Source organism: Moschus berezovskii, chromosome 12, assembly GCF_049115385.1.
Source record: "Moschus berezovskii isolate FMDL1 chromosome 12, NW_MosBer_1.0, whole genome shotgun sequence".
Taxonomy (NCBI): domain Eukaryota; kingdom Metazoa; phylum Chordata; class Mammalia; order Artiodactyla; family Moschidae; genus Moschus; species Moschus berezovskii.
Window position 1 is genome coordinate 20,763 of NC_142471.1, and position 26,820 is coordinate 47,582.

The following is a 26,820-nucleotide window of genomic DNA, read 5'->3' on the forward strand; positions in this document are numbered from 1 at the left end:
GGCTGGCAGGTGGGGGCCCCGTGGTGGCTGCCCGCCCCCAGCCTTCAGGGCCCTTCCTCTCGGCTACGACCTTGGCCCCCCTGGTTCTCAGTGGCCCCGAGGGCAGCCCCAGCCTGAGCCCTGACACCGCCCCACTGACTGCTGGCAGAGGGAAATGGACCGATGTCCGGGGCACAGGTCGCCAAGGGAAGAGATGGCAGCAAGGGCGCGAGCTGAGCGGCTCTAACGGCTCAGCTGCAGGACAGTCAGGCCCAGGAGGCAGGGGCTGGAGCGGGGAAACCTGCCCCTGGCTTGGTGTCCAGATGGCAGGATGGTGGCTGCTGCCCCCAACCCCACCCCGGGCCGGGTGCTGAGGAGGGGGAGGGAGGGGGCGTCAGGCTGCCCCTGCTGCCCACATGCCCCCGGCCCCCCAGGCCCTCATCCCTCTGGACGGCGGCACCGTCACTCCCCACGCTTGGCCAGCTCTTCCCCCAGACCCAGAGGCAGGCTACTCACAAGGCCAGGAGGCACCTGGAGCGCTTGGCCAGACCCAGGCAGGTGAGGAGGCACAGGACCAGGTCCAGGATGAACAGCAGGAGGTAGGAGAGGGAGCGGGAGTGGCGGTCAGGGAAGCACTGCCCGCCCGGGGCCCCTGGCCCGCTGGCCTGATCGTGGGACTAACTGCCCATAGCCGGTGGCTACACTGATGAGACCGGGGGCCAGCCCTGACCCGGACAGCAAGAACCCAGTGTGCACGGTGGACAGCCCTTGGGGTTCAGGGGGCTGCACCGCGGCCTGTGCCTGGCCAAAGGAGTCACCCTCCCTCCCCCGGCTGTGTCTGAACCAGCACTGTCTCCTAGAACTTTCTGCAGCGATGGACACGGACCACCTACACACTGACCACTCTCTGCCGCTACCTACGCGTGGCTGAGAACGTGAAACATGGCTGATACAACCGAGGAAGTTAATTTCTCCTTTTACTTTCTTTTCTCCCTTTAGAATTGAAGCATAGTTGCAATACAATATTATGTAAGTCACAGGCGTATAAAAATGAGTCACAATTTTTAAAGGTTATACTCCATCTATAGTTACTATAAAAGACTGGCTATACTCATGTTGTACAGTATGTATCCTTTTCCTTAGTTTTTGATTTACTGTTTACTGTGCACGGGAGTATAGCTGCTCTGCAACGATGTGACAGTTTCGGGGGAACAGTAAAGCCACGCAGTTATACACATACATGTGCCCACCCTTTCAGTTACTTTACCTTTTGCTGTGGGCCATGCGGGATCTTCCTCAACCAGGGGTTGAACCCGCGCCCCCTGCAGCAAAAGTGCAGAGTCTGAACCACTGGACCGCCAGGGAAGTCCCTCATAGCCTTTGTTCCAACAGCCACACGTGACCAGTGGCCACGCCATGGACGGAGCAGGTCTAAGCCATCTCTCGGCAGCCTCCTGGGAGGCATGTATTTGGACCCTGGTTCCCGTTGCTTCTAGAAGACACACACAGTGTCAGACCAGGCGAGGTCTGACGGATCTATGCCACGGATCATAGTTTTGAGGGATCATAGCCACGGATCTAAGAAAGCGCCTAAGAGGCCTGCGTCTTTAACAATGGCGCAACGCAAGAAGAGTAGCTCCTGTTCTTCACAACGAGAGAAATTCCAAACCCAGCACTGCGTGGGAAGCCAATGCTCTTGGTAGAGTAAACCAGTGCTCGGAGTGGCAAGGGGATGATTAAACCACCCAGTTCTGGGGGTAAAAACAGTCCAAGGAGGGCTCCACAGGTCAGGACTCCCCATCGTTCACTAGCTTTCCAAGGGCCCCGTCCCCACAGGGCAGGGAAAGCATCGGGATGGTCAGGTGCACCTCGGGGAGCTTTCTCACCTGAGACTGAGGGGCGCAGCTGAGCAGTTTCTGAGCCCTGACTTCCTGGGGTGGGAGGGGTAAGCACAACCCTGTCTCTGACCTCTCCTGAGAGGGGCTCTGGGCAGAGACCTCAGGGTCCAGAGGAAAAGCGCTTTCCCTCCGGAGTTTGTTGACTGGTGTCAACCAGCCGGAGAGGAAGAGGGTGTGGTGGGAGGAGGGGACTTGGGTTGAATCTTAATCAGTGATGCGCTCATTCGCTCAGTCGTGTCCGGCCCTCTGCGGCCCCGTGGACTGCAGCCTGCCAGTCCTTTACCCGTGGGATTCCTCAGGCGAGAATCCTAGAGTGGGTTGCCATTTCCTCCTCCAGGGGATCTTCCTGACCCAGGGATCGAACCCACATCTCCTGCACTGCAGGCAGGTTCTTTACCATTAGCGCCACCCGGGAAGGGAAGCCCAGTCTGTCAGGATCACCCCACCTTTCAGACAAGGTCTAGTTTCCGCAACAGCCAACAAAACTCAAATGCCATTTTTATTGTTTAAAAGGAGTTGGGGGGCGGGAAGCGACTACTCAGTAACAAAATTAGATTCCTTCCCACCCCCCAGCCACAGTAGGGGGAATGCCCATCGGCCCCTTCCCCAACCATCCAGCATGCCCTTGTCCCGGATGTGGGCCCAGGAGCCCTATCCCACTAACAGTCCCTCCCTGCTCCACCCCCGCCCCCCACTCCTCAGGCCAAGTCTGACTGCAGATCTTAGAGTAGAGTTTCGGCAACAGAGGTCTCTGCCCAGGCAGCCTTGGGATCCAGGGCTGGGAAGCCAGGGAGTCCTGCCATCCAGGCCATGCCTCCTGGGCTCAGTTCCCCTTCCCGGTAGCACTGAAGGCACGGAAGTGGGGGGGCAGGCGCCCCCATGATTCCTGGGTCCCAGGGGCCCCAGCTTTCTGAGATCCCGCGCTCCTGATGCCAGGTCTCCCACATCTGCCCAGCCTCCGTCTCCCTTTCCTGCCACACCCTATCAAGCCTTGGCGGGCAGGAGGGCCGGATCCAAGCAGGGCCCCTCAGTTGTGCTGGAAGCGTCCATCTTTGCCTTGGGTATTTGTGCCATAGGGCAGGCGGCGCATCCGACTAACCCGTCCGGAAACACCCAGTGGGTTGGAGGGGACAGCGAGGGGGGAGGGGTCCTCGGGGCCTGCAACGGGGAGGGGCCAGGAGCTGTGCTTTAAGGCATGCCTCTCCATGCCTCGGTCATGACCCACAGTGGCTCTGAACTCCCTCGGGGCACCCCCCAAGAGGCCAGTCCCACCAACAGTCTTCAGGAACCCTGTTTCCAGCAAGGGGCAGTCATAGGGGCAGGGAGCTCAACCAGCCTCCTCCCTGGCCTGGCTAAGGGCTCCCCTCTCCCCACTGCTATTCCCCCCTACACTTGCTGGTACTTACCCAAGTTCTGGCACGGAGGGAGTTTGACCGTGGCCATAGGCAGCGTGGCCTTTCCCAGGGGCCGGATGGTAGGGGTTAGGTGCCCAATCACTGGCATCCTCTGGTCTGAGATGTGATTCTCCACAGGACGGAGCCCAGCAACGTGCATCTTGGGGCGGGAGAGCAGTGCTGGCTGGAGAGCCGGATGAGCTGGGATCTGCGTGGGGGTCTGAAACAAGGAGATGTTAGCTTCACTTGGGGGACACTCCATGGAGAGTGGTGCACAGCCAGGGTTACCCTGAGGCCTCTGGAGCAGCCCAGGCTTCAGAACCCGGCAAGGAGGGGGCCCTGACACCCCCAGCTCCTGTCCCCCTAGGCTCACCCCTTGTCCTGTGACTTCAAAGGACTGGGACTTCCGCTTCCTCTTTGCCTCCAGGGACTCCTCTCGTTTCTTGCTTAGGCTTTTCTTCTGGCCTTGCGGTGTGGGACAAGGGCCATCGCCATGACGCTCGACCGCCTGGGATGGCGCCTCGCCCGTGCTGCTGGACAGGCTGTCCTCGCTGGCAGTGTGCTGGAGGGTGGGGCTGGGCGGCCGCTTGCAGGCCAGCAGTCCGGGCAGCTGCATGTCATCAGTCTCGCCCAGCGAGTACAGGGACAGGCTGCTGTGCCTCATGGTGGGTGCCAGCAGTTGGCGCCCCTCGGCCCCCAGGGCCTGCAAGCGGTACGGGGCGGCCTTCACGGAGATGCCCTTGGTGTCGGTCGGGGTCTCCTTCTTCCCTACGGCAGGACAGAGGGGCACCCAGCCCGGGATCAAGGCCACATTTTCCTCCCCCTCCTGCACCTCCAACACCCCTTTCTTTGCTGTAGCTCACCCCAACTTGCTTGCTGTTTGAGAAACTTTGGGCAAGTTTCTGAGCCTTCTTTTCATCTGTAAACTGACAATGGTAAAACTAACCCCAGAGGGTTGTGGAGATTGTTTTTTTTTGGACCATGACACATGGCATACGGGATCTTAGTTCCCCGACTGGGGATCGAACCTTCACCCGCTGCAGTGGAAGTGCTGAGTCTTAACCACTGGACCGCCAGGGAAGTCCCAGGTTCTGAGGATGGATTGCTAAGATAATGGGGGTCGCCTGTGGCCACAGGGTAGGGAGGACTCGGACTCTATTTGCCATTACAACTATTTCCCAGTGGCAAGTGGAGGGGGCGTGATCCCAAGTGCCATGTGTTCCCCATTCTGGTTTCCGACTGTGTCCCCTGCTCTGTGTGGACAGAGCAGGTGGGTACTCTTCTCTGGGCACCGGTGCCTGTCTTTCTAGAATGATGCCTGGGTGTGTTCAGCAGCGGAGAGGGAAGGAAGGGGCTTCGTGCTGGGTGCTCTGAGCTGTTGGGATGATTCCAGGCTCAGGCTGATGAGGGGGTGGGGGGAGGCAGGGGACACACCTTTGCGGGTCAAGGGGATCTCCGCAAGATTCTCCATGCTTTCAGGGGAGAAGTTGATCTGGCCGTTCAGAGCAACCTGAGTGGTGGCCTGTGAGATGAATGGGTTGGGAAGAGAAGCCACTGGACCCAGCAGGGACCCTACGTCCTCAGAGGGCTGTTTTGGAAAAGTTCCATCCCAACCATTGGGTGTCCCCCCCGGGTACTCCCACCCACATCAGGGGAGCCCGGGGGGCCCGTGGGGCCTGCTGCTCACCTCCTGTGTCACCAGGTTGCTGGCCGGGATAGGGGGTGGGGTGGGCACAAAGGAGCCCTTCGCTTGCCAGGCCCGGGAGCTGGCCTTTAACAGGTGGTTGGCTTCACTGAGGTCAGCAGAGGAGGACGGGCAGCTGTTGCCCAGGCTGGCACCACAGGAGTCCCACGCCCACCCCTCCTGAGAACTGTTGCATTGTGGGAACGAGGACCCCAAAGTACGGCTCCAGACATGTGCCCCCTCCCCGCCTTCCGTTCCTGCTCCATCCTCCCTGGGGAGCCAGGTCTGGGATGGCATCTCTGAGACACGGCCCGGTGTCTCAGGTGGGTTGGACGGCCGGAAGTGGTCCTCAGGCTCACCTCTCAGTGCTGAGTAGAGGAAGGAAGCTTCTGTGCTGGTGGGGGGACTCGGAGTTCGGCATCTTGACGTTCTCTAGGTCAGACTCCTCCGGGGTTGGCACGGTTCCTGGGGGGCTAATCTTGGGCAAGGTGCTGTCCTGGGGAGGGGAAAGGAGCAAGAGGGGAGTCGGAAGACTTGGTCTCGGACTGAGTAAACAGCCTGCCTAACACAGGCACACAGTGTGTCTGTGGCTGTAATCTGGGCTGGGAGCCCCAGAAGACAGGGGGGCTCGTGTTCTGAGTCCCAGGGTCCAGCCGTGGTCTGCTAGGCATCCCCAGTGGCACCGCCTGGTGGCCTGGTCTCCTGGGAGGGCATCTGGGGCCCTTAGTGCTATCTCAGATGGCCAACCCTGATCCTTAGACCCTGGATGGAGACGCGTGCCGGAGAAGAACACCACAGGAGGGGAGCCTGGGGAGGCTTTGGGTCGAATAACAAGCAGAAGGAGAAGCCAGCTTTCTGGGGACCAGCCAGCCGGGTCCCGAGGCCACCCTAGGTGCTGGCAGGCGCTGCCCTGGTCCTCAGCCCCGCCCTTAGTCATGTGCGCATGGTCCGGCCCGGGCACCCGCCTGCAGGGCCTGAGAGGCAAGGCGGTCCATCATGGTGGCGCGCTCCAGGCTGCCCTCCTCCTGCTCCCGCAGGTACACTTCGTACAGCTCCTTCAGGTGCTGCGGGACGGCCAGGTTGCAGTCTGCGGCGGGGGAGCGGAGAGGCAGGGCTCAGCGCGCGCCCCGGGACCCTCGGCGGCGGGCCGGACGCGCGGGGCGGGGCCCCTACCCTGGATGAGCTGCCGCTGGGCGCGGATGATCTCCTCGCAGAGGCTGCGGCGCTGCTCCAGGTGGCGCAGGACCTCGCGGCAGTGGCGGAGCGCCCCGGCGTGGCGCAGGGCGTGCGGCTGCATCTCGGCGTTCCGCAGCTCCAGCTCATGCACGCGGCAGAGCAGGCCGAGCGCCTCGCGCTGCTGCTCTGACCTGACGCGCTGCGGCAGCGTCTCCTCCAGGCGGCGGGCCCGCGCGCGCAGCTCTCGGCACCGCTGCTCCAGCGCCAGCTGGGGAGCCGAGCGGGCCGTCAACACCAGGTGGCTGGAGAGCGGCCGCCCGCGCCCGCCGCTGAGCGGGTCCTCGGCCCTCCAAGGCCCCGGACGCTGGGCGGCCGGCTGAAGCCCCACTCCGAGGCCCGCTTTTCGAACCCGTGTCTTGAACTCTGCAACTGGGGACTGCTCCTGGGTGACCCCTCTGTGCCACCTTCTTGCAACCCAGCCCTGAAACAGGCTCCGTGCAGGGAAGTCGCTCAGTTCTGCCCAACTCTGTGTGGTCCCATGGACCGCAGCCCGCCAGGCTCCTTCTCCCATGGGATTCTCCAGGCAAGGATACTGGAGTGGGCTGCCATTTCCTTCTCCAAGGGATCTTCCCGACCCAGGGATCGAACCTCGGTCTCCCGCATTGGCAGGCAGACCCTTTACCATCTGAGCCACCAGGGAATCCAGGGAAATGAGCTCTGTGGACCAGCTCAACCCCAGCTCACCTGATGCCCTCTGGACTGGTGGACCCAAGCCCCCTGGTATGGCTATGCTCCAGAACAGAGAAGGGCGATCTGGAAAATCCTAATTAGAATGTTGGCTACCCGTTTCCTGAGTCTTTAATATGTGAAAGGATGTATTTACTCTTCTCATCAACCCCACTAGGGTTGACCACTCCCATTTTAAAGATGAGTTCTTGCCTGGAGAAGCCCATGGACAGAGGAAGCTGGTGGGCTATATAGCCCATGGGATAGCAAAGAGTCAGACCCAACTGAGCACACACACAAAGCGTTAGTCCCTCACTGGTGTCCGACTCTGTGACCCGCCAGGCTCCTCTGTCCATAGGGATTCTCCAGGCAAGACTACTGGAGTGGGTAGCCATTTCCTACTCCAGGGGATCTTCCCGACCCAGGGATCAAACCGGCATCTCCCACATTGCAGGCGGATTCTTTACCATCTGAGCCACCAGGGAAGCCCTCAGATGCGAAAGAGAGACTCAAAGTCACACGGGATTTGTGGCCTGAGAGCCCAGGTTTCACGCCTCCCACAAGCCTCCCCCAGCCCCTTCCTGCTGAGTCTCTCAACCACCCTTGCCCAGCCCCCCGAGCCCCAGGGACCTTCTGCTTTCGCAGCTTCTTCTGCTCAGTCATGAATGTGGCGATGCTTTTGCGGGCGGACACCACCTCGGCAGGCTCCTTGATGTCTGGCTGGCCGTCCCCGGTGTCCAAGTCCTTCCCGGTGTCATCCTTAGTGAAGGACTCCTTCCGACGCTCCTCCCGCCACTTGAGTGCCTGGCGTGACTTCTTGCGCTTCCAGCTGCCGCAGCCCCAACCCCAAAGGAGACGGGGGATTCAGGCCATGGGGTTGGGGGGCACAAGGTGCAGCTCCAGCTCCCGGCTCCCATCCCAGGCCAGCGGTGCTTACCCGGTGATGGTGAGCAGGTGGCAGGAGGAGTCCATCTGCAGCTCCATGCCGCGGTTCTCCAGCTCCAGCAGGCGTCTCCGAATGTCCATTTGCTCCTGGAAGGTGCTGATCAGCTGCTCACGAAGGTGTTCCATCGCAGCCTGTTCACCCCGCCCGCTGTGCAGCTGGACCTCGGCTGCCCGTTGAATGGGAAGTGGGAGAGGTCAGCGGAGGAGGAACAGTCAGGCCAGGAAAGTCTGGGTCCGCCTGGGCCCTCCCCTCTCTCTTTCTCCCCACAAGACTTCCGTGCAACCACCTCCTCCAGGAAGACCTCCTAGATTACCCCCTGCCACATCCCATTTCTACACTGTCTTCAGGCGGTGACCCAAAGGTGACTCCCAGCCTCCCTGTATGAAGTGGGCTTCCGCCAGCCTTTAGAGCGCCTTTCTGTCAGCTAGTAAAAGGCACCCCTTAGACACTCTACTGCCATGTGCTGCAAAATCGTCAAAGCAAGTACAGAAAATCTGTAAGGGAACCGTATCCCTTCTGGTGATGCCGGGCGCAGTCTCACAGCCCTCACTGCAGTCCCCAGAGTGAAGCCCGCACACAGCTAAACGCCCAGGTGGCTCTCACTCTGATACCACCGAATTCTGGGGTCAGGTCTGTGAGGCAGAGATCGCGATTCTGTTTGACAGCTGAAGGACAGAAAGCTTAAAGGCTGCTCAGTCAGAAAGAGCCCGGCTTTGAAGCCAGCGCTGTCTGACCACAGAGCACCCCGAGGCAGCCTGGAAGGGCTTCGGGAGACGGGCTCCCCCTCACGCACGCACGCACCCTGGATGTGGCGCGTGTCGCCCCGCTCCAGCTGGGCTCGGTCTGGGCTCCGCCCGCCCTGCTTCTCGATCTTGCACTTGAGCCTCTGGATCTCGCCCCGGAGGTCAGCGATGATGTTCGTGTACTGGGCGATGTGGTAGGAGACGCTGAGCAGGTTCTGCTTCACCTGGGGAGGGGGCGGGGTACAGTCACCCGGAGGCCAGGGCCTGCCCTCGGGGACCCCCTTTTCCTTTCTCCTGGGTGACAGCAATGACCTCTCCGCCTCCGACTGTGTGCTGTGCTTAGTCGCTCAGTTGTGTCTGACTCTTTGCGACCCCATGGACTATGGCCTGCCAGGCTCCTCCGTCCATGGGAATTCTCCAGGCAAGAATGCTGGAGTGGGTTGCCATGCCCTCCTTCAGAGGATCTTCCCAACCCAGGGGTGGAACCCAGGTCTCCCTCTCTGTGGGAGTCTTCTTTACCATCTGAGCCAGCAGGGAAGCCCAATACTGGAGTGGGTTGCCATGCCCTTCTCGGGGGATCGTTCCCACCCAGAGATTGAGCCCAGGTCTCCCGCATTGCAGGCAGATTCTTTACCACTTGAGCCACCAGGGAAGCCCTGCCTCCAACCCTACAACCTATCAAACTACATGCCTCCACCAGAGGCATACTCCTAAAATCGTGCCCCGCCCCAGCCCTGGCCCCTGCGCCACTCAACCTTCATTGGCTCCCGACTGCGGGGAACGCCCTGATTCCTCATCTGGGGCTGAGGGCGCACTGCTCTCTCTGGTTTCATTCAGCTCACTCAGCCGAGGAACCGGTCCCCTCGCCCCCTCCGCGCGGACACCTCCTCCTCCCTGCCTTGGGAGCCTCCGTCCTTACTGCTCCCTCCCTTCGGGAGTCCCCTCTTCATCCTTCAGAGTCCCACTCACCGGCTCTAAAGAGGTTCGTGGGAATCCCACTGGCCTCCCTGCTGTTGGTGTGATTTCCTGCTATTAATAATACTCTGAACTATCAATTCGCTCTTTTAAGGGTCTCTTCCCACCATTAAGTTCCTTAATGGAGAGAGCAGAGAGAACGCATCCAGCTCCTGAAACAGTCACCGGACAACTCAAGTGTTAGGAGAATGCTGGTTAGGTTCTTAGACTCTTGACACGGGTGGGCCCAGATGACCTCATAGAGAGCCAGGATTCTAACACACTGACCAGAAAAGGTGACGGGGCAGACCTCAGTGCCACTCCTACCCAACTGGGAAGCCACTTAGCTCCCTCCAGCCTCACTTTCCTCAACTGTAAAGTGAGGACAGAAGTAACGGCTGCCTCGTCTGAGGATCACACGAGATGAACTGATAAGGGGTTCACAGTAGAAGCACTCATAAGTCACCAACACTGTCACTGTTGGGAGTAAAGGTCTGAACGATCACCTCTTAAGAGGAAACAGGAAGGGGCTGGGGGCCAGACCTCGGGGATGAGCACAGACTCTGAACCGGAGGAGCACAGGGACTTCCCTGGTGGTCCGACGGTCAAGCGTCTGCCTGCCCATGCAGGGCACGTGGGTCCAGTGTCTGGTCTGGGACGCTCTCACATGCCACGGGGCAACTAAGCCCGTACAGCCACCCTTACGGAGCCCACACTCCCCAGAGCCCGTGTCGCACAAGAGAATCCATCAGTCACCACTGTGAACTTGGGGGGAGCCCCCGGTTCGCCGCAAACAGAGAAAGCCCGCACCCAACAATAAGGGCTGATCACAGCCAGATCAAGTTAGAAAAGAGAAGGGGACCCTCGGAAGCTGTGGGCTCCCTGGCAAGTTACGGGGGGCCAGAGCAGGGTGGCTCGGTCCAGTGTGTGTGTTCGGGGGGCTGGGGGGTGGCAGGACCTGGAATCAGTCCAGGGGGCTTGAATCTTGGCCCAGAAAGGCGAGTCCTGGGGGCACACAGCAGGGGCCCCCTCACCCGGGTCTTGATGTTCTTGGCCCGGCCGGCGTAGGTCAGGGTGTTCCGGGACTCCTCGGAGGCGCTGCTCGCAGGGCGATCATCACGTGCGGCTGTTTCCCCCCAGGGAGTCCTGGACGGGCCGGGGGAGGGCGGTGGTCAGCAGGGGGCCGCCTCCCTGGACCTGCTCCCGCCCGTGATGCCCTCGTGGGTGTGCTCTCTCTCACACACGCACGGGTGCTGGAGCCGAGTCCCCGCGGCCCCTCCCCGCCCCCTCTGCCGTCTCCCCACTTCTTCCCTCTCCCAGTTTCTTCTCCAAAGTTCGTGTTTGAAAATTTCCAGCATCTGAGTCAGGGTCTCCCAGCTCTCCTTCTCCCCGCCTCATATCCATGAGGATGAGGAAACGTTGGTGGGAACCAGAGCGGGAAGAGCTCTGAGGGGTCCTGGGCTTCTCCATCTCCTTGGGCCTTCCAGGTCACCCCCTTTGCTGACAGGAAGGCGCCTTTGTCTTGGCCGGAGAGAGGCTGGTGATGGAGTGAACTGGGCCTGTGGCCGCCGCCTCCCTTGCCCCGGGCTTGCTCTGCCCTCTTCAACGGAGAGAGTATGGGGCTACCGGGGCCTGGGGGCAAAGCCCTCGGGTGCGGCAGTGACCAGCTGAGTGACTTCAAGCAAGCTCCTTCACCTCCCTAACCCTCGGCTCCCTCGGGTTTCTAGGTGGCAGGAGCCGGCTCTCGTACCCCCAGCCTGTAGGTGCAGTGATGCTGGCGGGCTGATGCCCAGCGTCAGGTCACCTGCAGCTCTGCCATCAGTCCAGCCAGACCTCTGCTGGGGCCCCACGTCCAGCACTTACTGCCGTGAGCCCTTGGGGAGGTTACTTAGCCTCCCAGTGCCTCAGTTTCCTTGTCTGCAAATGGAAATAATGACCCCCTAACTAAGATACGCTGACCCGATAGAAACAACTGCGGAGAATTCCCTGACTGTCCAGCGGTTAGGACTCCATGCTTTCACTGCTGAGGGTCCGAGGTTCAATCCCTGGTTGGGAAATTAAGATCCCACAAGTCATGCAGAATGGCTCCCTCCTCTCCAAAAAGGAGCTGGGTGTGGCGGGGGGTGAAGCACTGCATTCAGAGCCCAGCCAGGAGCGTGCCCTAACCCCACAAAGGCAGCCTCTGGGAGCCACGAGACTGACTGTCCACCTGAACCCCCAAATCCAGATGACTCCCAGTTCCCTCAAACCCACAGCCCTGGGGCTGGCGGGAGGGCGACGGTCAGATGCTCAGATGCAAACTCTTTCCCTCCCTGTTGTTCACAAACAGGGGCCTGCGAGCGCGTGCTCAGTCGCTTCAGCCATGTGTGACTCTTCCAGACCCCGTGGACTGGCTCCTCTGTCCATGGCATTCTCCAGGCAAGAGTTCCGGCATGCGTTGCCACGCCCTCCTCCAGGGGATCATCCCCAACCCAGGAATCAAACCCACGTCTCCAGCATCTCCTGCATTGCAGGCAGATTTTTTTTTTTTACCCACTGAACCACCTGGGAAGCCCTAACACACAGGACACCCAGTTTAGATCTGAAATTTGGATAAATGAGTGGGCTTTTCTTAAAGCATAAGCATGTCCCAAAGATGGCATGGGACATACACAGTGACACCCAAACCGGATGCTGTTATTTATCTACTATTCACATGCAGCTGGGTGTCCTGTATTTTCGTCTGCGAAGCTGGCAGCCCCACCCCGGGTGCCCAGGGCCCAGGCCCGGTGGCAGCTGGTACCGTCAGGAGGCGGTGAGCTTGCTGTCGCGATAGTTGATGTACTTCTTGGTACCCTTGTCGCTCAGCGCGTTGATGCAGCTGCCCAGGGCCAGCAGCGAGCGGTTGATGTGGGCCCCCTCTTTCATGCGCTGCCCACGGTTCCATGTCTGGGGGGGCGAGCAGCAGGTATGACTGCCCACCCCAGGCCATCCTGGCTTGTAAACTCCCTCCCCGTCCCCCAGGGCCCTGCAAGGAAGAGACGCTGAGGACCTGGTCTGCCCTCTGCCCAGGGAGGGCATTCCAGAAGGTCAGAGAACGAGAAGGTCTCTGGACAACAGTGGGGCTTCCTAGGTGGGCGCTGGTGGTAAAGAACCTGCCTGGCAACGCAGGAGACACAGGAAACGCCGGTTCGATCCCTGGGTCTAGAAGATTCTCTGGAGGAGGGCATGGCAACCCACTCCAGTACCCTTGCCTGGAAAATCTCATGGACAGAGGAGCCTGCAGGCTACACTCCATGGGGTCACAGGGTTGGACACGACTGAAGCAACTGAGCGTGCACGCTGGACAAGAGCGGGGGACAGGAGGCTCCCAAGGAGGGCTGAGAGCCTGGCTCTTCGTCTCCCTGGGGACCGATCCGCTGGCACAGTTAAGGGCAGCGCCGAGGGCGAGATGGAGGGAGGTCGAGACTTCCCAGGCAGCTCAGCTGGGAGCCGGCACGGCCGTGGGCTCCCCGCTCTAGAGAGAGAGCCAGGCTCCGGAGGGGAAGGACGGAAGTTTGTGTGTATGCGGGGAAGGGCGTGTGAGCATGTGTGAATTGCATGTGTACATGGGACAGCGTGTACATGTGTGTAAGAAGGTGTGTGAGGAACCCCCTGGTGGTCCAGGGGCTAAGACTCCGCGCTCCCCATGCAGGGGGCCTGTGTTCGATCCCTGGTTAGGGAACTAGGTCCCACATGCCACAGTTAAGAGTTTGCATGCTGCAACTAAAGATTCCATGTGCCATAACTAAGACCCAAAGCAGCTAATACATAAATAAATAAATAATAAGGAAATATATATATAAAAAGAAGCCTGTGCGTTAGGAAATGCATGAATTTGTGTGTGAATGGATGTGAGAACAGGACAGGACCGAGTCCCAGGAGGCTCTGCCACCCTCGGGAGACGTCTCTGCCCAGCCTGGTGAAGCTGGGACCCGGCGGCTGCAGGGCACACCCTCTCCCCACTGGCTGCTGCCCACCCCCTTCCTCCAGGGAGCCCTCAGGCCTTTATGGAAAGAGAATGTGTTTCTCCCACTCCACCCTGTTGAAACCAACCCCACATATTCCAGCACGAAGCCCTTGTGACTTCTCCCTGGTGCTTGCATTTGCCTTAGTGCTAATGGTGAGATGCCCATGGATGCAGGAGACCACGAAACTCCTGAATTTGCCCACAAGAGGGGGCCTGCACCCAGGTCTGGGTGGCAGGGCCGGGCAGACGGCGATGGAGGGCGACGAACACTGACAAGTGGGTGGCGGGCCCTTTTCTCTCCCTGACGTGGTGGGCAGGGTCCCCCCCATCAGGGGACATCGTCTCCGTGGGGCCCCAGCTCCTCACCGGGCCCATTCATTCTCTTAGCTGTTTCCCCACATCCTCCGGGACATGCACTGTCTCCTTCCCTGGAGAGACCCTCACACTCCCTGGCCCCTTCCCACAAACAGCCCCTGGGGGGTCTCCCTGGGGTACCCCAGCCCAGCCCAGCCATCCTTCCTGTCCTCTGTGCCATCCCTCACTGCCCTCCCCTCCGGAGCACCCCCACTCCCACCCTCCCTGAGACAGTCCCCACTCCTCCCCTTGGGGAGCAGAGTGGGCCAGCCTCCCTGCCCGGCCCCCCAAGCTCTGCCCCCAGCCCCAGGGGGAGCCGGCCTCACCTGGGAGGCCGGCTCAGAGCCAGCCAGGTCGCTCATGAAGAGGCGGCCCTGCCGCACCTCCTGCAGGACGTCCCTGACCCAGCTGCGCTGACGCACTGCCACCTGGAGCACAGCGTGGTAGCGCGAGGACGCCTGGTTGGCGGCCGTGGGCTCCTGGGTCCTCTGCCGGTTCCCCCTCATCAGCAGCTGCAGGATCTGGGTGGGTGGGGCAGAGCAGGGAAGCCACTCCTGGGGGCCCATGGGCACGCTCCCCAGTCCTGCTTCTGCGAGGTTGGGAAGGGGCCCAAGGCAGGGCCGGGTCAGCCCCCCGTGTGCTGTGGGGGCCGAGAGGTCAGGGCCTGTCTGTCAACTGGAAGGCGGGGTGCCTGGCCGGTCCCCAGGGTCGGCGTGGCCGCGGGCGTGTCATCCAGGTCCTCTGTGCCTGCCCCAGCTCCAGCCCAGCTGAGCCGCAGCGGCTCCCTGGGTGCAGAGCCCTGCTGCCTCTGGTCACACCCCAAACACACACACAGAGGTTACTGTCCTCCACTACCCTGCTGGTTGCACAAGACTCACCTCTTTGGCATTGATGGTGGAGACCTGGGTGATTCCGGCGGTGACTCCGGCCACCGGGATCACTCCCTTGGAGTCTTCCCTCAGCTCCAGGTACCCCAAGGCAGGGTTCAGCAGGTCCCGGATCATCTCATTGTAGATCTGATGGGACCGGTTAGAAGGGGCAGGGGACAGACATTAACGGGAGACCAAGAGCAGGAGGTTCAGGCAACGGCTGGGCTCTCCATCCCTCCCGAGAGCTCCAGGCTCCTCTCAGGAAACCCGGGGTTAAGGAGATGATCGCTTTCCTTCCTTCCTATGGGGTGGGCGTAAGGGGGCTTCAGCATCCAGCGGGGAAACACGGGGCTGCCAGAGCCAACAGCACAGAAGGCAGCAGGCCGGCCAGGCACCGGGCAGAGGATGGGACCTAACCCATGGCCAAGCCCTGGTGGTTACCAGGCAACCCTTATGGTACCTTCACCCAGCCTCACCAACCACGGCCCCCGAAGTGCATCTTGCTGGCTAAGTCAACACGACGCTGGCTGGAGCAGGTGCTGGCAGCAATGCCTCGCTGCCCCTCCTGAGCTGTCACCCAGAAGATTATCAGCTTCCAGAGGGAGCCAGGGAGGCCAGGAGCCAGATGGAGCCTAGCCCAGTGGCTCTCCCGCCGCTTCTGGCCTCTGTGGGTCCCCACCCCCGCTGATCTGCTATTGCCCAGTGATAGCACTCCCACAGGTGGGCATCGGGGGCTGTGTCAAGGTGGAGAAGGCTGGCAGGTCTAAGCTGTCCGTGTATGTAACGTTCTCACCTGAACCTACATACACAGAGTGCCTGCATGTAGCCTGGCAAAGCAAACAGGGTCGGCTCAGTCGTGTCCGACTCTCTGCGACCCCATGGACCATAGCCTGCCAGGCTCCTCTGTCCATGGGATTCTCCAGGCAAGAATGGAGTGGGTTGCCATTTCCTTCTCCAGGGCATCTTCCCAAGCCAGGGATCGAACCTGGGTCTCCTGCATTGCAGGCAGATTCTTTACCATTTGAGCCACCAGGGAAGCGAAGGAGTGGGTCCAGAGGATGGCCTCTGGGAGGGTGGCGGAGGTGCTCAGTGACCAGGTCACTTTGGAGTAGCCAAGTGGGCAGGGCTCGACTCTAAAGCCCCAGGGTCGTGAGTTTGAATTCCTGTTCCCCCACTTGCTGTGTGACCTCGGGACTGTGACTGTCTAGTTGCCTAAGCTCTCTGAACCTGAGTTTTTATAAAATGAGGCCGACCACACGCACATGGGAGAGCAGCGGTGATGAGCACCCCCAGGAGACTGCCCCCTGACCTCACCCCCGGGAGGCAAACCAGCCGGTCCTGTGGACCTCCTGGCCCAAGCCCACAGGACAGGGAGGACCGAGGGCTCACCTCCAGGTAGGACACGGACACCTCGTCTTCCATGTCGTCGCTGGTCTCCTCGATGGCACGGAAGTGGTCGTTGAGGGTCCGAACGTGGATGCCGGGCTCGTGGTCTGTGCCCAGCATGGTGGAGGTTTTCCCGCAGCCTGGGGCAGAGCAGGGGGAGGGGGTGAGCAGGATGGAGACTGGGAGTGTGGGGACCCCTGGCAACCCTGGGTCTGTCCTCAAGGCTGGAGCCTCCCAGGAGGCCAGGAGGTGGGGGGAGGGGAGAAGATGGCATCCTTGGCTGGGGGTGGGGCTTTGGGTCCAAAGGGCTCTGGGAGAGGGCAGTTTCAATCGGCCACATCCTTGGTTCCTGCTCCGGCCTGGGCCAGATGAGCTCGGAGGCGGAGGGTGAGGAGCTTGATTCTCGGGGGCACTCGCCCTCACCTGTGGGACTGTAGGCAAAGACGGTGGCATTGTAGCCTGAGATGACGCCTTCAATGAGGCTCCTAGCGCCCGGGGCACGGCCAGGGCAGAGCCCACAGGCCCACAGGACCACCCTGACCCCCAACAGAGGCAGTTTCCTCCCTGGAGCCCTTGGGCCCTGAGAAGAGGGGATGGGAAGGGGGGATGGGTATCTCCGCTTTCCCCCCACGAGTTGGGGGGTGGGGAATGCCAGCCTGCAAGAATGCTCAGGACACCTGAGACCCTCCCCACCGGCAGCTGGCTCCCGGCCCCCAGCCCAGAGGATGCCTCACACCTGCTTCTTGGAGCGTCGGCAGATGGGTGAGACGGGGTCCCTGGGAGGGTGTCAGCTTCCCCGAGGTGCCCCTCCCAGCACCAGGTGGGCTTCAAGCACCTTTCTGCAGCTCCCCTAGGGGCCACCTGTGGGGAGGGCTGTGTGGGACCCCGTGGAGGGTGGCATCTGTGTGCTGACCGCGGTGTGTCCATGCAGAAGGCTCTGTATGCGCCACGCAGGCTCACACACGCGTATGCATGTGGGGACACGGCAGGGAGAGAGTGAGTGATGGAGGGACGCCTGGGGCTCGGGACCGGGGTCCCCTAAGGGCTCCCTCCTAAGTCAGTCAGAGGGCAGAGAGGGGATCCTGTGTGTCCCTAGGCCCAGGCGCCCCCTCACCTGGGTGACAGTGAAGTCAAAGGCCATGTCGAAAAGGTAGGACTTCTCCCGGGAGCGGTGCGCCCGCAGGATGTCATCGGGATCCTCCATTGGGTCCATGAGAACCACCATCTGCAAAGGTCCCAAGGGGAGGCAGCCAGTCACCCGGGAGCCCCAGGCCCGCCCCGATGCCCACACTGACCACTGGCCTCACCCCCAACTCAGGATGCGGGGGGGAGCGGGAGGGGCCAGAGGAGACTCGGCGTCTGGGAGTGCCAGGGTCAAGGCCAAGCAAATCCCACCATAGGACAAGACGCTGAGCGGATGGGCTGCCCTGGGAGCACCCCCCAGGTCTCAGAGCTCCTTTCCGGGGTCAGCAGGGGAGTCAGGCCCAGTGACGGTCCAAAGAGAGCTTGAGAGGAGACAAGGCAAGAGGGTGGCCACTGGGGGGCAGACAGAGGAGGCTGATTTGGGAGCCCGGTCCAGTACCATGGACTCAGGAGATGTATAGGGTTCCCTCTTGCACCCCCATCTGGCACCAGCATGCAGGAGCCCCTGGTGCTGGGAGGACCTAAGCTTTGGGGCTCCCACCAGGCTCCTCCCAGTAGGTACATACCGGTGCTCACTGCATCTAAACTGGTCCAAGACCCCCACTACCACCCCTGCTTCCCCAGGTCCCAGCAGGGCCCTCCTCTGAGATCTTCAGTGGAGGGAAGAAGGAAGAGGCGTGTGTGTGTGGTGTGTGTGTGGTGTGTGTGTGGTGTGTGTGTGGTGTGTGTGTGGTGTGTGTTTGTGTGTGTGTGGTGTGTGTATGGTGTGTGTGTGTGTGTGTGGTGTGTGGTGTGTGTGTGGTGTGTGTGTGTTCTGTGGGGTGTGTGTGTGTGGTTTTTTTTGGGTGTGTGGTGTATGTGTACTGTGTATGTGTGCTGTGTGTGGTGTGTGTTTGGTGTGTGTGGTGTGTGTGTGTGTGTGTGGTGTATGTCTGTGGTGTATGTCTGTGGTGTGTGTGTGTGTGCGTGGTTTGTGTGTGGTTTGTGTGTGTGTGCGTGGTTTGTGTGTGTGGTGTGTGTGTGTTCTGTGGGGTGTGTGTGTGTGGTTTTTTTTGGGTGTGTGGTGTATGTGTACTGTGTATGTGTGCTGTGTGTGGTGTGTGTTTGGTGTGTGGTGTGTGTGTGTGTGTGTGGTGTATGTCTGTGGTGTGTGTGTGTGTGCGTGGTTTGTGTGTGGTTTGTGTGTGTGTGCGTGGTTTGTGTGTGTGGTGTGTGTGTGTGGTGTGTTTATGTGTGTGTTGTCTGTGGTGTGTTTGTGTGTGTGTGTGGTATGTGTGGTGTGTGTGTGTGTGGTCTGTGTGTGGTGGGTGTGCGTGGAGTGTGGTGTGTGTGTGTGTGTGTGGTGTTAGTGGAGTGTGTGTGTGGTGTCTGTGTGTGTTGTGTGTGGTGTGTATGTGTGTGGTGTGTCTGTGTGTTGTGTGTATTTGTGGTGTGTGTGTGGTTTGTGTGTGGTTTGTGTGTGTGGAGTGTGTGTGGTGTGTGTGGTTTGTGTGTGGTTTGTGTGTGTGGTGTGTGTGTGTTTTGTGTGTGTGTGTGGTGTGTATGTTGTGTATGTGTGTTGTGTATGTGTGTGGTGTGTGTGTGTGTAGGTTGTGTGTATGGTGTGTTTGTGTTGTTTGTGGTGTGTGTGTGTTGTATGTGTTGTTTGAGTGGTTGTGTGTGTGGTGTGTGTGTGGTGTGTGTGTGGTGTGTGTTTGTGGTGTGTGTTTGGTATCTATGTATGTGTATGTTGTGTGTGTGTGGTGTGTGTGTGATGCGTGTGTGTTTGGTGTGTGGTGTGTGTGGTGTGTGTGTGGTGTATGTGGTATGTGTGTGATGCGTGTGTGTTTGGTGTGTGGTGTGTGTGTGGTGTGTGTGTGGGGATGTGTGGTGTATGTGTGGTGTGTATGTGTATGTTGTGTGTGTGTGGTGTGTGTGTGGTGTGTGTGTGATGCGTGTGTGTGTGGTGTGTGGTGTGTGTGTGTTCTGTGGTATGTGTGTCTGTTCTGCGGTGTGTACTTTTTCATGACAATTATACTTCATAATTATCTAAAGGTACATTTTTTGCGGATTCAGGACTCAATTCAACTTGAGCTTTTTTAAATTCAGTGAATAATATAGTAACACTGTATTGAGACTAGAGTGTGAAAATGCTGTATAAATTTGTGTTGACCAAACGATCATGAATGAATCATACTGTTACTGAGTGTCTGGCATTTTCACTTTCACAAGGTTCAGAAACTGCTGGCCACAGACACATCTTACTTTACGAACTAGTCTTTGTAATTAAAGCTAGAATGTCTCTGAAAAATCTTGGCTCAGTTCACTGATAACCACTCTTCCCATGAAGAACTCTCCAGAAACAGCTGCTTCCTGGGGTAGCTTAAGTGCTCAGTTTGTAAGGACTGCCCTCAGCAGGTTGGCACTTGATATCTACTTTGTATATAAGCCTTGGTCTTTACAAATCTGGCAAATGAAAACCTATTAGCAATTTTTAATAATTTTTCAGACAAACCGACCAATCTTGAGTTACTCTTTTATAGACCTGACTTCATGTGGTACCCACCTTCTTTGACAAATACTTCTGTTTGGGGAAAATGTTGGTTACTCGAGGTTTGTGGTCTAGTGTCTCCCTGATATATTGTCATATCCTTACAAGCCAGTGCTCTGACGTGAAGGCCTCCTCCAAATGCTTGAATTTAATGTCCTTGTTTCCAATTTCAGCATTACGTGTCCGATCAAAACCTGAAGGTGTACGGAAATCCAGCTGCAAAAGTGATATGAGTACTGGATGTTAAACATACTGGAAAACATTCAGTATTGGAAGGGAGTGTTATCACCAGAGTACAACTCTCTGCTTTTAAACTAGGGAAACAGAATCAGAGTGATATACTGTTAACAGTCCTCATATGCGGCTAACCAGACAGGAAGAAATCAGCAAGAGAGAGACTCAATGCATAAAAATTAGAGTTTCACTGAACCCTTAGAGTGGACGAGCGGCCTGCAGGCACAAAAAACCCAAAACAACAAAATGAAATCCATGAAAGCCCTTCTTACGGGTTTTCAGAGCAAACACACAGAAGGTCCCTGCCTGGACCTTGCACTATCAGATTACTTTGTCAGCCTCAAAGTTCTTCATCTGGCAATTCTGCATGACCGGCTCCTTTCTATTCTCTGGTCTCAGCCCAAATACCATCACTTCCGGGAAATATTTTCTTGAGATTGATGACTGAGAAGTCTCCTCCACTGATTCTTTTACTCTATCGTGTTTGCTGCTAAAATTTTTATTTATTTTCAAAATTACCTGCATCCTCCACTAGGAGGTAAGGTGCACGATGACTTTACCTTATTCACTGTGGCTCTATCTCACCAGTGCTACTTGTGAAATCAGAGCACAAGTAAGCCTGATGCTAACCATCCTGAAAGTGGCAACTACAAAGGACATCAAACCAAGGGAAGATTAACCAGGGACGAGAAGAGCAAAAAATGGAGGGAAGGGAGAGGATTCTAAGAAACTCTCAGAGTAGGTTTATGCTGTCACATAGAACCTAAGTGAATTCAATTTAAAAATAAGACCAGAAAACAAATAATGCCCAATGAGGGAATAACTTGTTATTACATATCTCACAAGAGGAAAGTGATACTTCATGTCTTGAACATATTCTTGAGTAGGGAAAGGCATCAAAGTGAATGCATGCTAGATGCATGGCTTAGAGCTCTCGATCAGACAGGAAAAACAAAGGCCCTTCAATGCTATCCTTAGTGAACAGAGAAACTCATCTTTCACCCATTTTCTGGAGTAGCTGATTATCGTGCCCTTAGTAATTCTCTCTTAACAGAGCATGAGTTGAGAGACCAGGCAGTTCGCCTTCAAAAGAAATCAAAACACAAACTTAAACCTAGTAGTAAAATTATTATTTTTTAAAGCTACTTGCAGAGTAATTCCAAATGAGTAATGCAGAAGCGTTACCTTGATCTGTGGTATTTGTACAAAATTAAACAAGCAATTTTTCCTCTGCCTTCTAGTATCAACCAGAAAGCAGCATGGAACCAGAAAGTTTTCAATATAACCTTAGTATGAAGGTGTAACTTGGTATGATAGTCATGCAATATGAAAGTTAGGAAGAATATCAGAGGCCACCAGGAGCCCCATTATATACAGATAAGGAAAAAACCAAACCCAGGGAGAATGTGACTCATCCAAGGATTACATGATACGAGAGAGCCCGATCAGGACCCCAGGTTTGTGACAGTCTGCTGTTCGTTCCTTTTGCCTGGACAATGTTTCCCTGTCCATTCATTCCTTTCGTTGACTAAATCTTTTGTAGCACATCATTCTAATTTTCTGGGAAACGCTGACCTAGAGAGTCCCAGCTATTTGAGGTAATGGAGAACAGGGAGAGAATAAATGCGTGAAGTGACTAAATAGTCCAACACTTTAATTTCCGGCTTTCCGTCACCAGGCTATAGAGTAAGCTACTTAAGATCACACTGCTTCCCAACTGGAAGACCTCTCCCAGGGAAAGCAATGTTTGATGGCAGGCAAGGGTTAGATTTAAGCCTCTGTTAATTAACATTTTGGAAAGAAACCTCTGCTCTAAAAAATATTTCTTCATTTTTCACACAGAAGTTTCAGAAAGTAAATTTAATAGAGTAGACAAAATTTTAGATGAGCACATTTTTCTTTAGAGCACAACCAAATATTATCCTGCTTTTTAGAGTCAAACAAGACTACTGTTAAAATATTCCCATGAATAAAGATTACAGAAAAAATCTAGAATAAAGTTTATAAAGATTATAGAAAAAAACAAAAGATTATAACTAACCTGCATTTCTCCAAATCTGTAGTATGACATTTTATACATAAGGCAATTTAACAAAGTAGGGGATCCTGCTTTGTCTACACAGAATTCTCCTTGTGAGGTGAAACAGTCACTTTCCTATAGGAAAGAATCCAGAAGTTTCTGTGTCAGTTTAATATAACATATTCACAACTACAGATTCTCCTTTTCATTTCCCCATAAGAGCTAGCTTTTGAGGTTATCTTCATAAATCCATATTTAGTTAAATCTCAAAAAAACACAGTATCAGAAGACAAATTTATAAATTTAATGTGATCTCTTAAAAACCCACAAAACTATCATGGGTGTTTAACACTCAGTCCAGAAATTATTTATTAAAAGAAAAAAATTTCCAAGAAAACATAAAGAGAACCATAGTTTGCTGGATGAAGGAGAGCAATTAATTCTACCAGATTTTAAACCATGTTACAACAAAACCTCAATAATTATATAAAAAAAAAAAAGGTACCCACACCATGAATTAATACTAGGTATGCTGACTCTCTCCAACTGTTTCCCCTTCCCCAGCCATTATTCCTTTTCAGAGTTTTCCTAAATTTGTTTTATTTTTCCATATGAACATCAAAACCATTTTTTTAGCTGCGAGGTGAACATTTAGAAAACTCTTACAGCAATTTTTATTGTGAGCTCATCAAATTTATAAATTAACCTCTGAAAGGGCCTTCTGATAATATTGACATAAATGTCTTTTCTAGGAATTTATCCTACAGAGATACTAAAATGTGGGCAAAATGATAAGTGTAGCAAGTTACTTATTGCACCACAAAAAACTTGAAAAACCCTAATATCCATCAACAGGGACAGGTTAAATAAATCATAGTGCACACATGAAATGAAACACACTATACAGATGTAAAAAAACAGAAATGAAGAAGGATACCCATATTTTAATATGTAAAGATCTCCATAGAATATTGTGAAGTAAAAAAAGCAAGAACAATGTGTATTTTCCTATTAGTTATCTGCTTCAATTAGAATAAGAAAATAACAAGTGATTACCATGGACTTTTTTCTTTTTCTGGGGACTTTTTTCTTTTACTATCTTTTACTATCTGTCCCTATATATTTCATTTTTTGAACCATGTGAATGTGTAAATTACCTCCTCACAAAGCACAGAAAATTAGGATTTTTCTCTACATAAATGTTCAAAATATATCTCTATCTATCATGTCACAATTTTAACACTGCTAAAAGCAAATCCACAAGTGAAAACCCGCATACTTGAAGATTAAGACCAATGTAAACACAAGGAAATACTATATATTAATGTAATGGCAGTTAAGGGATAATGTCAGGTGGTTAAGCATTTATGTTTAAACAGGAAATCTGGGGCTTTACTCAACTTTACCCCTGGTCACACAAAACATATTTCCACGATTTCCCAAAGGTTCTTTTATTCTGGATCAGCAGTGACTCCTACTGTCCTCTTTTATGCTTTCATCATGTAACCTCACTGCCGGGTGCCCATCCTCTCTGAGCTCATAGCTGAGTGGGAGGGTACAACAGAGTCTACCTACAAAACAGGCTGGACATGACCTGATGAGTAGAGACGTGGATGTACCTCAGAAGGACCTCTGCCAAGGGGACAGAACTGTTGTAGGGAGGGGACCCCAAGAAGAAACGACTATAACATGCATGTCAGATGAGCCAAAGAAAGAAAACACAAAACAAGAGTCATGGGCTAGGGGAGAGTGACAGAGTAGAAAACACTGATAGAAGGACAAGAGGCCAGCAAAGGGAAGTATTAAGAGGTTGCATTCTGAGTTAAGTGGTTTTGATTTTGTACCAGTGCTTTACTATTTCAATCATCATTCTGATTATTCTAAACCAGTCATGAGGCTGAGGGTTCATCTACATTACCAGAAAATCTCATAACAGCACTACAAGTGAATTATTCCCGGCATCTCTATTAGTTATCAACCGAAATGGCCCTGATCACCACCGTTAACACTGGAACCTAGAACAAGACCTACTGCTCGAAGCATAGAATGCTGACCGGCTGCAAAACAACCTGACCACAGCACCAAGTTCACAGCGGCAGGGTTTGGTTGCAACTCTTATCTGTCTGCTTTTTTTCCGAGGCTCCTTTCCTTAAACTAATGGAGGCTTTAAAAAAAAAGCTGTAAAGTAACATGATCAGTGTCACGTTAGACTGGGAGAGCAAACAGACTAAGGCAAAGACAGCAATTTGAAGGCTACTGTCCTATTTCAGGTTTATGAACACTGGGGTCAAGACCACAGTGGAAGCAACAAAGACGGAAGGAAAGGGCAAATGTGAGCAGCTGTAGGACTAAAATCAAGAATCTCGAAAAGAAATTGTTTCCTAGAGGAGAATGGAAGTACCAGATTTCAAAAGTTTTAAACCTGGGAAAATGCTTATGCTGTCTTTAGTAGAGTGAGGGACTGCTCTGGAGACAGGATGATGGTAACAAATAGAATGCAGTCAGAAAGGGAAGTGGGTTACCTGGACTCTGGGAATGGTCCTTTACACACCAAGAACGACCTAGTTTCTTACCCGAATATCTTTTGGATGTTCCCCTTCAGCTATCCTAACCATCCAGAGAAACTTGTTGATGTCATCACCAGAATAGCCAATAACCCCTCCAAAAATAATCAAAACATAATCTATGTCCAGACTCCTCATGGTTTTATAGGCTGCTGTTTCATTTGAAGACATAGCTTTTCCCACCTACAGAATTTTTAAAAAGTGAGAATATGTGTTCTTAGTCCCAAAATAACACTAAAAATAAACAAGAATGCACATTTTTACCTTAAAATAGAATGCATCTCAAAAGTTTGATTTACATGGAATTCCTTTTACAGAAACAATCTGCTATGAATTCAACAAATTCGCGAGATTTATAAGCACCCCCTTACTATAACCAACTACAGCATAAATGTCAAAATCAGAATACATGCTCTTATATTTTCCTAATAATTTGGTCGCATTAAATTAACATTTTAATATGAAAGCAAATAAGCTTAAAAGAAGTAGAATTTCTCAAACTCCCAGGCTGGGGATGACCATCCATCTAGCTAGAACAAATATATCCTTTCCTTCAGCCTACCAAACATCTAATGATTAGCCACAACACTGATATAAACCAAATTCATTTGGCTAACACCCAGCTATTTAAAATCTTTAGAAAACAGAGAGGTGATTACTTTAATTAATGTAATTAGTTATTTAATAGCTAGAGTGAACATAATTTGCATGTTCATAAAACACAGTGCACTTGCTTTACACATCTGCAACTAATTTTAACATACGAAATGGAAAATATAAGACAAATACAGTAAGTTTCAGATTTTGCCTCATTCTCCAGCATAGAGCCTCTGATTCTGAATGATATGTAAACAAATTATAGTCTTAAAAACTAAACAAGTAAGCATACCTTGAATCACTTTACTGAACAAATATGTAGAGAAGTAGAAAATTCAGCAAGCAAAAAGTACTTTCCCCCAGTTTTCCTACTTAATCACAAGTGAAGTCTGATGTCTAAGTAGTGAATAAAGGTTTGTAACTTTTGGTCTTTTGTTGGTCAAGTTCTTACCAGTGCTATGTGGCTGTTATTCCAGGTGCTGTTATCCACCAGAGTGGTTCTATTAGCCATCCCAGCAATCTGATCGCCGTAATCCCACCAAGACATCACTCAGGCATGCTCATCTGTATTCTGCCTTAGCCAAAAGTAAGCTTCTCTGAAATCATTTAAAATATTCCTGGTTCTGAAAGGAATCACAATATTCATTTAAATAAGACCTTATAAATGTGAAGATGGTTTCTTAACATCTTGGGGTGCCAGGCCACTAAATAATTTCATATTTTAAGGATGGTAGTTAAAAAGCCTCCAGGGTAGGGAAGAAGAAAAAAAAAAGAGCTAGACTAGGGCTTCTTCGACTTCAATAGGCAAACAAACCACCAGGCTATCATGTGAAAAAAAGAATTCCGATTCAGTAGTTCTGAAATGGAGCCTGGTGGCGCACAAGTCTGAAGAGCACCCACGGGAAGCAGAGGCTGGGGCGGGAATGTGGGGCAGCACAGAAACCATCCGCTGTTAAACTTCAGCTGCAGCAGAGCCCCCGGGGCTCCTTAAACCAGATCCCCAAGCCTCGCCCCCAGGTTTCTGACTCTTCATACTAAGGGGGGTCAAGAACCTGCATGTCTAACGGGTTTCCTGATGATGATGACGCTGTGTCCAAGCACGACACTTTGAGAAAGACTAATGTGTATGTTACACACGCAAAGATATTCAGATAGACCTCTGAATTCTATCTTTTGAGACAAGAGAAAAGAGCAGGTGTAGAATCCTTTCGTATCAAGCCATCTTCTTACCCGTCATGATTGTAAGAGGCCAGGACCACACTTGGGCTGGAGTAGGCATTGCTTGTGACCCAGGTGCAGTGGACTGCAAACATCATCAACAGCACCAACATCAACATGGTAACAATGCTTTTTATATTAGGACCTAATCCCTCTTCCGTTTTTTCCTGCTCAGTTACGTGCTTCCTCACTTTGCCTGCCTGAAAATACAGAAAATTGATGAGACAAATTCATCATCTGACTTGCTTTCATTAAGACATTACATGGAGAAGTTGGGAGAATGTCATCTATTAATTTAATTCTTTCAAGAGGAGAATGTATAACCATCAGGAATTCTTGTGTGGGTCATACAATGTTTTCTAAAAATTATCAAGGTAGATTCTCAAGTCAGCTGTCAATGAGAAGACTTCCTGGAAC

General features: G+C 54.0%; 2 protein-coding genes and 1 pseudogene across 2 annotated transcripts; all 3 read right to left on the reverse strand.

Moving 5' to 3' along the window:
• Positions 1-2,367: 2,367 nt before the first annotated feature.
• On the reverse strand, positions 2,368-8,770 carry LOC129555911 (kinesin-like protein KIF19). Its single transcript, XM_088841804.1, has 11 exons — positions 8,605-8,770; positions 7,795-7,969; positions 7,488-7,686; positions 6,129-6,399; positions 5,921-6,042; positions 5,315-5,451; positions 4,959-5,064; positions 4,706-4,793; positions 3,645-4,039; positions 3,284-3,491; positions 2,368-3,035 (listed from the first exon to the last, which is right to left on the reverse strand). Exons 2-11 carry the CDS (start codon positions 7,926-7,928, stop codon positions 2,905-2,907), a joined length of 1,791 nt encoding a protein of 596 aa, XP_088697930.1. The 5' UTR covers positions 7,929-7,969; positions 8,605-8,770; the 3' UTR covers positions 2,368-2,904.
• LOC148775906 (kinesin-like protein KIF19) lies at positions 8,634-14,692 on the reverse strand. Its single transcript, XM_088841805.1, has 4 exons — positions 14,169-14,692; positions 12,283-12,428; positions 10,459-10,646; positions 8,634-8,770 (listed from the first exon to the last, which is right to left on the reverse strand). The coding sequence occupies exons 1-2, from the start codon at positions 14,406-14,408 to the stop codon at positions 12,285-12,287; spliced, it is 384 nt and encodes a 127-aa protein (XP_088697931.1). The 5' UTR covers positions 14,409-14,692; the 3' UTR covers positions 8,634-8,770; positions 10,459-10,646; positions 12,283-12,284.
• Positions 14,693-19,863: 5,171 nt separating this feature from the next.
• LOC129555216 (dolichyl-diphosphooligosaccharide--protein glycosyltransferase subunit STT3B-like) lies at positions 19,864-26,532 on the reverse strand (annotated as a pseudogene).
• Between the last annotated feature and the right edge of the window lie 288 nt (positions 26,533-26,820).